The 12,687-nt window shown below is 33.2% G+C and overlaps 1 protein-coding gene across 1 annotated transcript; it reads right to left on the bottom strand.

Annotated features, from left to right (window-relative positions):
* Positions 1–7,897: 7,897 nt before the first annotated feature.
* LOC127718332 (slit homolog 3 protein-like) lies at positions 7,898–10,296 on the bottom strand. The gene has a single exon (XM_052224328.1). The coding sequence runs from the start codon at positions 10,173–10,175 to the stop codon at positions 8,499–8,501; it is 1,677 nt and encodes a 558-aa protein (XP_052080288.1). The 5' UTR covers positions 10,176–10,296; the 3' UTR covers positions 7,898–8,498.
* Positions 10,297–12,687: the final 2,391 nt, after the last annotated feature.

The following is a 12,687-nucleotide window of genomic DNA, read 5'->3' as shown; positions in this document are numbered from 1 at the left end:
AGAAATTAACAAAACTAATACCAATATCGAATCATTCATATGCAAGTTTTGAAAATAAAAAGATACTAAATTAAGAGCGCACAAACAAAAAGAAAAAAAAAAGAAAACGAAACTTAAAAGAAATTCTGTTATGCCATGGTTAGGGGGTGGGTTGGCGATTTCAAATATGTTTAACACCACCACATTTTCTATGTGCCTGTCATAACTTAGAAGTCTGTTATGCACTGGTTGTCATTTGTTGCTGTATATCATATTTAATTTTTCGTTCTTTGTTTTGTACCTAAATCAGGCCATTAGGTTTATCGTTTGAATAGTTTTACATTTTGTGATTTCGTAACCTTTTATAGCTGACTATGCGATATAGGTGTTGCTTATTGTTGAAGGCCGTACGGTGACCGTAATTTGATAACATCTATGTCAGTTGGTCTCTGTGGAGAGTTGTCTTATTGGCTATCTTACCACATCTTCTTATTCTGATATGACAATTCAAACTAAATAATAGTCGGACCAAGTCAATTCGGACCAATTTTAAAACAACTTGGAGCACATCTAAAGACAACTCGTACCAGTTTAAATACTTTATAGTACAGCCCGAAGAATGCCCTCCGATTTGAGGGAATATCAAATTTCACAACTGATTAGCTTCACAGTTTGAAGTCCTTGTAATTTATATATCACTCTTCCCAATAAACTGACCACAGATGTTACACATAGGTTATCTGATAAGAAAGTCAACATTTTGTCATTTTCTGTCTTTACTTGAAATGTAAATATAAATATTCTTCATAAGATTTTGACAAACTAGTCAGTGTTTTTTTTTTATTAATCATGTTCAGATACAGTTAAAGGACTGTAATATAAAGTTATGATTTTTTTTTATTAATTTTCCATTTTTTTAAAATTTAGAATAGATCCATAATCTGTTGTCATTTTGAAGATTAATTTTCATTAGAAATGAATATTCTTTGTAATTTTCTAAATTTTTTTTGATAAAATGTCATTTAATGATAAAAGGAAATTTCCTAAATATTGAAAAGAAATTCTTTATAGAATATTCATTAGGCAAAGCCAATTTGGAAAAAGAACCCTCCTTTTTATACGCCCGTTTACGAGAGGTGTCATGGTATACCGTTGTCCATCCGTCCGTCTGTCTGTCCGTCTGTCGTCAACATGTTGAAAGGGGCCTCGGTGGCCGAGTGGTCTAAGTAGTTACTACTGTAATCAATAGCCAGTCAACACTGAGGTTGTGAGTTCGAACCCCGCTCGTGCGGGTGCACTCGACTCCAATCTTAATTGACTAGGACTGTCAGTTTTCCTATTGAAGATCGGTGGTTTTCTCCGGGCACTCCGGCTTCCTCCACCAATAAAAACTGGCCGCCACGTAATAGCCCAAAAGCGGTGCTTAAAAGTGGCGTTAAATCACCAAAAATCAAAATCAAATCAACATGTTGAATATGAACTCAAAAACGCTTTAACCAATTTGCATGAAACTTTGGTAAATTGTTTATATCTATTGACGTGAGCTCCATTTTGTCTTTTTTATAAATTTTATATTTTACGTTTCCGTCTTATGGGGTTTTATTCATAAAAAAAGGTGATTTTTCCTATTTTTGGACAGTAACTCAAAAATGCTTTCACCAATTTGCAAGAAACTTTGGTGAAATGGCGCAGCTGTTTATTATTTTTGTGTTTAATTTTCATTTCATATTTCAACTTATTGTCTCTTATTCTAAGCATTTGATCTCACTCTTTTCAATGCGATATAACAAAAAAGTGTTTTATATACATATTGCCCCTATATTCAGTGGAAAATAAGGGGGAGGGCCCACTCCTCATTTGCATATGAATAGAAGTAGGTAATATTTGAACCTTATATACTGAAAAAATGCTGAATATATATACAGTTTATATATGATTTGGTCCGGGACCCAATTGATTTTAATATAGTTATTCGAGTATCCCCATAAGTGAAATCAAATTCTAACTATTCTAAATATAACAAGAAAGGAAACATATAGGCTAGGGATACCTGATAAGGATAGTTCCAATTCTACTTGACCGAAATACAGACCAGATTTGGATTTCTAGTCTAAAAATACACATACAATAATTATACTACAAGCATGCAAGTCGGAAATTCTAAAAAAAAAATTAAGATAAATACTAAAAAATGTATTCCATAACAATAAATATTTATCCTACACCAAAAATGCTAGCTCTAAATATATGCACATCAAAAAATGGAATTAAATACAAAGGGTTATAATAAGATACACTGGATTGGTCCTGGACCCGATTGATTTTAGTATAATTACATTGACACGTTTTATTAAAAGATATAGAATTTGCTAAATGAGCAAATCTAAAATTTTTATCATAGCATTTCCAAATTAGCAGCAGAAATCCATCAATATTCAAAGAAACATTAAATTTATATATTTTTTAATTGAATTTTTTATGAAAACATTGCAAAAATGAGAAGAAGAAAAAATAAAAGCACCTTGTCTAAGAGAATATTTTGTAGATAAGAATATATAATGTATTTAGTGTAGGTGATATTGAAATTAAATAAGCTTGACCAGCTAACCATCTGTGTTTATTTGATAACATCAGTTGACACCATGCATTTAAGTACCGGTATTTATTTATATTGGTTAATCATTTATCCATGCTAAGGTCAAAGTTTATCCTTGCCGCATATTGCATGTACTTGATCCCATCAGGAAAATATAATCAAATGCAGCTGCTGTCTTCCACTTTCCTATTTGAGGACGGATACATGTCATAATACCCACTTAATTGAAGTGTTCGTAAAGAAAAAAGTCAACTTATCAAAATAAATTTTTTTTTGAAATATCGTATAATTATCTTAAATCCGGAGGCTCAGGAATGGAAAGAGCCATGCTCTGTATTTTTGGAATATAAAAATAAGGAAATGTGGTATGATTGCCAGTAAGGCAACTATCCACAGGAGTTCAAATGAAATGAATGTAAGCAATTATAGCCAACCGTACAACCTTCAACAGCGAGTAAAATACATAACGTATAGTCGGCTATACAAGGCTCGGATGAAAAATAATGACACAATTCAAACGAGAAAATTAACGGCCTAATTTATAATAAAACAGCTTACGAACAAAAAATTCTACGCACATGAACCAACGACAACCACTAAACTACAGACTCCTGACTTTGGACATCATCAAAACAAACTGTAAAAATCAGTAACAATTGGATTAATCCAAAGCAACGGTACGAGGCACAAACACAACTAGAATTGCCATTGCAAGCAATAGCGGATGTCACCCTGGCCCTATAATTGCCACTAAACAGCAGCAATTTCGAAGTTTTCAAACAATAAATGAAGATAAATGCATGGCAACAGATCATTCTGTTAATTTTCAGAACATTTAGAGTGTTTTTTTCAATTTTTCACAATAGTGCTGTTTCCATGACATCGGCGGCCATTTTGGAAATTCAGAAGTCAAATACCACATTAACATATGCCAGTTAATATTTTTGTAAAGTTTCATAAAGTTTGGAACATTTTTATTATTTTTTTGCATTGTTTCCATAGTAACGGCAGCCATTTTCGAAATTCAAATACCATATCCACCTATGACAGTTAACATTTCTGTAAAGTTTCATAAAGTTTAGAGAATTTTGAAATTTTTGAAATATTTGATTAGCTTCCATGGCAACATCGTAGTTCCAATGAAACTCAAAATCATCAGAACATGTGAACAGAGGCCAACTACATTGTATAAAATATAGATGATTTTATGTTCAGGCATACTCAAATTATTCAATAAAAAGATTTTTTTATTTTTTTTACACTATTGCAGTTTCCATGGTAATAGCGGCCATTTTGGAAATGCCAACCCCGATGGACATCTGCACATGGTGGTTAACATTTTCATAAGTTCCAGTATAATTGGTCCATACAAATGCGCAATTCCGAGAAATAGTCCGGACAAAAAGTGTGGAATAATAAAAAAAAAAGAAAAAAGAATCGTACAATAACAATATGTCACCCGCACTCCGTTCAGGGTGACATAATAGTAATAATAAGAAACGGGACAAAAACATAAAGTCCACCAAAACTCCGTTTTAGCGACTTAATAATGTATATATTTACATATCAAATGGTGCAATGCCCTCTGGATTTATGCAACGGACGTTATATAGTGATTTTTAGTCAGTCTGTTCGTCCTTCTGATCGTTTATTTTTTGTTTGTGCGTCCGTCTGTCCAACTTATCTGCAACTGCTCTTGAATCACGTGACAAAATTTTCTGAAATCACGGAATCTTAATCACATGACTTAATTTTGCAATTCCAATTTCCAATTCCAGGATCTATTGTAACAATACCAACAAAGGGTTTATTTGGCATCGCATGGACTTTGTCCTAACCGCAGTCTTTGTAACCATTTCCTCTATTTAACCCCTATTCAAAATTAAGGTGAAACTTTCCGACAATTTTTACACGAAAATTCCATTGTGGAACTCATATTTTTCTTTTGATCGAAGTAATTTTGGGGGTTTCCTATCCACACGCTACAATTCAGACTTTTATTCTTTTCCTCTTCTCAATCTTATTCAGAATTAAGTGACACTTTCCGAGAATTTTAAAACGATAATGCCATTTTGCAACTCTTAATATTTTTTATCTATTAAGTGATTTTTGGAGTTTCCCTTGGCATCATGGACTTTCCAATAGCTTTATTTTATGGCACCCTTTGTTTCCGAAAATCCTCCTAAACCCCTTATTAGAATTTCTTGAAACTAATATATACATTCTCGTAATCTTACCCATATTATGCGATTGCGCACTTTTTTAATTGTTTTTTTTTTTAATCTGAATTATTTTGGGGTTTTTCCTTAGCACATCATTTTATTGTTTGCAAATCCTCCTAAACCCTTATCATAAGTTAACGAAACTGTTTTTTTTTTTATAATCTTCACTATATAATGCTATTGTGCACCCCTATTCAGTTTTCGATTTTAATTATTTTGGGGATCTTCCTGAGCATATCATGGATTTGCCATTGCTCTATCGGGGGATGGGGTCCCAGTTTTGTATCCTCAACTATTTCAAAACGCCTTATTCATGTTATTATAATTTATAAAAACGCTGTCAGAATCTGAACCACATATAATCCCATTATGTAACTCCTATCTTGTGTTCCTGTTTAAATTTGTTTAAGGGGTTCCCTTTCAAAATCATGAACTTTACCATTCTTTTATGTTTTGGCGGATGTGTCAGTTTGTAAGCTTTGCTTGCAGTACATTTACTACCTCTAGATTCTATTAATTTTCTTGTCATTTTTTATTTCTTTTAATTTCTTTTGCGTTCCCTAAAATCAGTAAAATCTTATGTTAATCACTTGCAGAGGAATGATTTAAAACTGGTATTCAATTTGTCTCACAAGGGTGACACTAAGTCCTGTTGGTGATTAAATTAATAAGAAGATGCGGTATAATTGTTAATGACAATACACTCCGCTATAGACCAAATGACACAAAACTAAATAGCTTAATGAGACATCCATTTTCGCTGAACTAGTGTACTTTATTGTTAAGGGGCCAACTGAAGACCGACTCCGGGTGCGGGATTTTCTCGCTGCGTTGAAGACCCATTGGTGGCCTTGGGCTGTTTTCTGCTCTTTGGTCGGGTTGTTGTCTCTATGACGCATTCCCCGTTTCGAATCTCAATTTTGTTATGTATATATCTATAATACTAATATAACGAGGTCCAATTTGTTAGCCGGCATGCAGTAAAAACGACGAATCAAAGAATTCAACTTTATATATGACTAATACAGGACAATGGTGCTGATTAAAAATTACACCATTTCATGCCCTTTTGTTTTCCACATAATTAATAATACCAATAATTAACTAGTTCCGGGTCGAATCCGATACCGATACCAATAGTATATGTCACATGTAGTTTCCGGTTGTATGTATGTTCTGTATCTTCCTCTTTAAATAGGAACATCACCAAGGGTATGGTGTACAGAGGGAAATTTAACACAGTACAGATTTAATGTGAGCATTTGCCTAAACCAGTTTCCCAGCCTGGCCGTGACGGGTCTTACCACCAGAAAGTTAACCTTCCCCAAAAACAATAAGTACAATGCAATAAAACGGGTAAAAAAAGAAAGATTTTTGAAAGCAGAGAAAACTGTGCACCTTATAATCAGCATGACTTTATCAGATGACAAAACCAATACTAAAAATCCAAGCTAAAAAAAAGGCGAAGGTACTTGAATTTAGTCAGGGACCCGCGATGGCTACAAAACACTAGTAAACCCATTTCATTCTTAAACCGCCATTTTGATCTGAGCAGCTCTTAAAAGACTGAACAATGAATTATTAAGTCTTCTCCATTCTTTCAATGAATTTTCAGACTTATCCACTGCGAAAAATTTAGTACGGCTCAGACAATGCACTTGCAGTCGAATAAAATCTGTCCAGTATTTTTTTCAAACTGCTCAGTAGTTTCTACATATACATATATTTACATATACACATCATCAACATACTGAATTGTCAAAAACGCTTCTGAACACTTCTAACTTGAATGCAAGCGAATGGTTTGAAAAGTACTGAACCCGCAGTTGATAAGTCTGAAAATTGACTGAAAGTCTGGACATTACAATGATTAATTGTTTAGACTTTTCAAATGATGTTAAGATCATAATGACCGTTTTAGACTAAAAGTCATTTCCTATTGGAATAACCGTTACAGAAAGAGGTGAAATTTCCGGTGTTCTAAACTCTGTCAACTTTTGTAATATGAGTATTTTGATATCATGAAAAAGCCAGCTAAATTAATTTCTCCAATTCTTAGTCGATTTATACTTTTCCTGACCTGTTGATTATTTTTATTTAATCAACGTGTGGTTCGTTTGATCTCAATTCTTCATTGGTCATAATTCGATTATGATGTCAAATGTTCTTGCTATCCTCTGAATTTCCTATTGTGACGTCATGACAAAAGGCGACTATGCCTGATGACTTCACATTGAAAGAACACATCTTTTTGCAGATCATTTCGAAAAGAAGGATAAAGATTGTCTGCATATCGTCAAAAAATCATTAGAGAAACAGATTATACCACCACATCTCGTTCAAAACGATATTTATCATATCTCGACAGTTAAATTTTGAATATTTAATACGCTCGAAAAGCCTCGCGTTTTAAATTTGAAAATTTAACTGTCTCGAGTAGATAATATCGTATCACACTCGATGCAGTGGTAGAATCTACATATATATCCCATTCCTTTTCTCCACATTTACCCTTTACTTGATTGGTTACGTCTTCAGTTGGATTATTTTCTTTAAGTATTGCTTATACAAATGGTAATAATTCTTCTGATAAACTATTTTGAAATGAATAGAGAAATAATCCGAGTTTAGAACTCAGTGTTTAGTACCTCCCTTTTTCAGTAGTATTATGTACTGGTAACGTTCTACATACAGTTCAAACTTCTTACCTACCTAAACCTTTTAAAAGATAACTGTAGTTTACCCAATGTCAACACGGTATAATTTTGAATTCAACAAAGGAAAATCTTGACGTCGTACGTCCTAGATAGTTTCAATATTGTACGGATGATGTACACAAAACTTTGAGTCAGACGTGAATCAGATCTAAATAACTACACCGCGTTTGAAGATTCCATTGCACATTCATTATATGATATTGGATCAGCATTTGGTTTCAGTGTTCTTAAATTATTTCCAGAATGTATTTGCACTAGTTTCTAAACTCTTCGAATTGTTTGACAGATGTTCAGATGTGCTCTATGTAACATTGGTATATTAACATTAAGCCACTAAATATGTTCATCTTCAACCAGATAATAAAACTTAAAAACCGTGTTTAAAAAAATGTAATGATTTATAATTTCTTATATTTGCATATGTATACAAGTATATTTCAAATAATATATGGCTGAAACTGGCTATTCAATTAAAAGAAACTGATAATCGGGGTCATTAGCTCATGTCGAGTTAAGGCTGTTTTACGCCATGAGTGTAACAACTCAAAAATTACCTTTTATTGAATTGAACATACCTTAATCATATAGCATTTTAAATGTTTAACAACGATGATGTTATATTAATAAGATATACTTATAAGTTGTAATTTATACGTTCGTGGTTCGTAGTGTTATTTCAAGGTTATCCAGCAATTTGTTGTCGAAATTACAAAAGTCGAAGGTATGTCCAAGTCTTAAAAAGGCTTTTAATCTCCTATCTTTGATATGACTACTATCCAAAATATCATAATTAACTACAGCAATTCGTCGACACTTGTTTGACTTGTAATGAGCCCAAATTTGATTCCATTCAGTCTTTTGAAATTGTGATTTCAAGTAGTCGATGCTTAAGATGACTAAATACGAATTTGAGTTTGCAATTTCAGTCAAAATCTGTTGGACTTGCACACCCTGGGGTAAAATCTCTAGGAGGCAGACAAACTTTTAATCCATTTTTGCTAGATTGTAAACTACAACTGTATTTACCCATTTCATTATATTGTAATTTTCTGTATTGAATGACAAGTACACGTCAAATCTGGTCGGTTGCGGACTGACGTAATTATTGAAACTGCTAATGCACTGAATTTTGAAAATCCTTAAAAGTAAATATATTTCGTACTTCATTGTCAAGTAAAGAACAAGTGATATAAATACGATTAACAAAAAAATGAGCAATGCATATTGCACAGTTGACCCCGGTTTTTCCACGGTACAAAATTGAGAGATAGAAATCGCCTCAATATCTTTATTGGGAAAACGACATGTAATAAAGTTATTACCTCTACGTCTTCTGTTCTGATTTTCCAGCCAAACTTGAATCCACTTCATCTCACAGGAATACGTGATCGTTATATTTCCGAACAGAACCGTTCGTTCATTTTTAAATAGCTGTACATTTTTATGAATATGCGATATAGTATTGTGCTTGAGATTGATATTGTTAATTTTCGGGATTCCATAAATGAACGGGTCTACTCTTTGTATTCGGTTATACGACAAATCTATTGAAGACGTTCTATCTAAATAAGTACGGTATACGAAAACTGTTATCAAATTATGGCTTAAATCAATATATAAGCCATTTTGTTGCGGAAATTCACTCGGCAATCGATATTTTACCCTCATTGTACAATTAACCACAACTCTAGACCTCGATGGCTGTTCGAAACAACTGCAGTTAAAAGGGCATTTGTCTTTCATTGAGATATTACATATGAAAAGGTCTGCACTAATATTAAAAATCCGTCTACCACGAAGAAACGGTGGATGTCCGCAAGTATGGTTCTGCATTTCAACAAAGTTTTTGCTAGCCAATTTAAACTGTTCTAAGAAAGGTTCTACCTTGCAATTACAATTTATAGGATTGTCAATGATATTTACAGGATATCTGAAGGCAATACTAAATAAAGTTGGAAGGGTAAGGCCTAATTTTGAAAACTTTGGAGATTCAGAAATTTGGTTAGAGACTAAATATATATTTCCCCCACTTTTTGAAAGATTGAATTTAAAATATAATTCATTTGTAAACTCCGAAATGTGATTGCTGCTCAATTGTATAAAATCAAACGAATAATCGAGAATTAAGTTTGTAAAATCAATGCTTTTCAGAAAATTTCGACATAAAGAAATCTTCATAAGAGAACCTGGACGGTAGTTAAACGTATTTGGCTCTATATATTGTATCTTATTGTCAGATAAATCCAAAACTCTCAAATATTTTAACACTCTGAACGTTGTATTATTCAATCTTTCAATTCTATTAAAAGACAGGTTTAATGTGTCTAGAATGTGCAAACATTCGATGTCAGGGATATTTTCAACCTGGTTTTGAGAAAAATTTATATCCACTATTTTTCTAAATTCACAAAGACTGCTTGGAATAACTTCTAAATTGCCCTGCTGGTAGAAAATCTTATAGAACAATGTGTCAGTAGCGCCACCAGGAACTATAACAAAACCGTCTTCTCCTGTTGGTTCCAAACGTAAAAACCCGATTAAATTCTCAGATTTAGAAATTATCCAGTACGGCCGTGAATATTCCACGCAGCAAGTGGTAACACTGTTCCCTGCAAAAGTACGCCCTTTTGTGATTTGTTGTTGACATGAGTTCGGACACATTAGGTATTCACTAGCAACTGTATCTTAATGCCAGTGAAAATATCCAGGGAATGGCTGTCTAGCAGTATCACTAGAGTGTGCTGCTAAAAACATGTGAACACCAAAATTAATGAAGAACAGTTTGATCTGAAATAGAAAATAGGTGTTATTAAAAAGCAAGATAGTATGCATTATTTTCAAATTTGACGGACACTTGTCAAAACTATTCAAATTAAACAACCGCTTTAAAAATAAGATACACAGTGGACAACATTAACTATAAGTCGAGGAGAAAGCAAATACAACATTTGGTAAAAGACACAAAAAGACGAAAATACTAAAAACAGTCCATAATATACCACATAGGAACTACTAAAGAATGTGCAACATGACCCTCACGAAAACCGGATATTAACTCATCTGTGTTTTTTTGACTCAAGATATGCCACATGTCGTCTTATTATGACAGCGTTTCTTGTGATATAAATGACACATTAAACTTAAACTTTTTTGATTTATAAACTTTGCTTATCTATGTAATGATAATCCATTGAAAATTAAGGTATATTAGTTTTATTTATGGAAAAACAAAACAATAATATGTTAAACTCGATTGTTCTATATTTATGTATCAGAAAATGAAGGAATAAACTGTGTTTAAAAGCCGTCAACATAATTTCAAGTAAATATTCGAGGTTCCTGATATATTTGCTTCACTTTATATTGGATATATTTAATGCCATAAACATATTGTGTGCTTATTTGTATTATTTGGCTCAATCGTCTTTATTTTCCAAACAGTTGAATTTGCTGGTATAAATCAATTTAAATCGTCCGCTCTCACTAGAAACGCTACGAATAAGTTTTAAAAGAGTAAAATATATTTGCAATCAATGCAAAGTCCCAAAAGGTCAAATCAAAATATTCAGATATAAACATAATCAACCTAGGAAGGAATGGCACATGAACTTGTGACGCCTTTACAATTTCCATTTTGATATCTGAACCCCCCTTTTTTTTAACAGTAAGATTTTGACTATAACCTTTATCTTTATTTACTGTGCAATACGAAAACAGGACATATTGTCTTTTTTTTTAGAAGACAATACAATATCATACCGGTACTTATAAAATTGAGAATGGAAATAGGGAATGTGTCAAAGAGACAACAATCCGACCATAGAGCAGACAACAGCCGAAGGCCACCAATGGGTCTTCAATGCAGCGAGAAACTCCCGCACCCAGAGGCGTCCTTCAGCTGGCCCCTAAACAAATATGTATACTAGTTCAGTGATAATGGACGGTCATACTAAACTCCAAATTATACACAAGAAACTAAAATTAACAATGAAACAAGACTAACAAAGGCCAGAGGCTCCTGACTTGGGACAGGCACAAAAATGCGTTGGGGTTAGACATCTTTTTTGAGATCTCAACCCTCCCCCTATACCTCTAGCCAATGTAGAAAAAACAAACGCACAACAGTACGCACAGTAAAACTCAGTTAAAGAGAAGTCCGAGTCCGATGTCAGAATAGGAAACAAAAGTAAATAAACAAAATGACAATAATACATAAATAACAACAGACTACTATCAGTAACTGACATGCCAGCTCCAGACCTCAATTAAACTGATTGAAAGATTATGTCTTCATCATATGAATATCAGGCACAATCCCTCCTGTTAGGGGTTTAGTATTATACCATCATAAAATATATGAGAAGAACATAACCCGTGCAATGCCAACAACTGGTTTTAGAATAAATATGTTTAATTCCGATGCAAAGACCCTATAAGTGAATCAATATTAAAGCCAAAATATGCAATCTTTAATGATCTGACAACAGTATCGTAACTATATCCCTTCTTAATAAGTCTGTTTAAAGGTTTTGTTAGCTTTTGAGGTGAATACTGACATTTTTGTGCTTTGTAAAGAATATTACCATAAAAGATTGGATGTGAAATACCCGAACGTATAAGATGTCTGCATGTTGAGTTATATTCATGAATGATGTCCTTGTACCGATGATAAAATTTAGTAAATGTTTTGACTAGTTTATGATATCGAAAACCCTGGTGTAATAATATTTCAATAATACATAAATTTCTCTCTTTACATGCAAAATTTAGGTTTTGGTTAAACATTTCCTTCTGTTCATGAAATTTGGATAAGTCGTTCTCAAGTTATGGTGCAACATGTTTACGACGGACAGACAGACGGACAGACGGACTGACGGACAGACGACATTTGTATACCATAATATGTCCCGTCAAAATTTTTACGGGCGGATAAAAACTGCAAAATTTCCTTAAAATTATTAATTCATGGGCAGCAACCCAACAACGGGTTGTCTGATGCGTCTGAAAATTTTCGGGCAGTTAGATCTTGACCTGATGAACATGTTTTACCTATTTTCAGATTTGCTCTAAATGCTTTAGTTTCATAGATATAAGCCAAAAACTGCATTTTACCCCTATGTTCTATTTTTAGACATGTCGGCCATGTTGGTTGGCAGGCGGACACATTTTTAAA

This window comes from Mytilus californianus, unplaced genomic scaffold (assembly GCF_021869535.1).
Source record: "Mytilus californianus isolate M0D057914Y unplaced genomic scaffold, xbMytCali1.0.p SCAF_10, whole genome shotgun sequence".
Classification (NCBI taxonomy): Eukaryota; Metazoa; Mollusca; class Bivalvia; order Mytilida; family Mytilidae; genus Mytilus; species Mytilus californianus.
Note: the sequence above shows the minus strand (reverse complement) of the source record. Positions and strands in the feature narration are given on the sequence as shown.

Coding starts and splice junctions, on each gene's coding strand:
- LOC127718332 (XM_052224328.1), bottom strand. CDS start 10,175: ATGTGTCCGAACTCATGTCAACAACAAATCACAAAAGGGCGTACTTTT.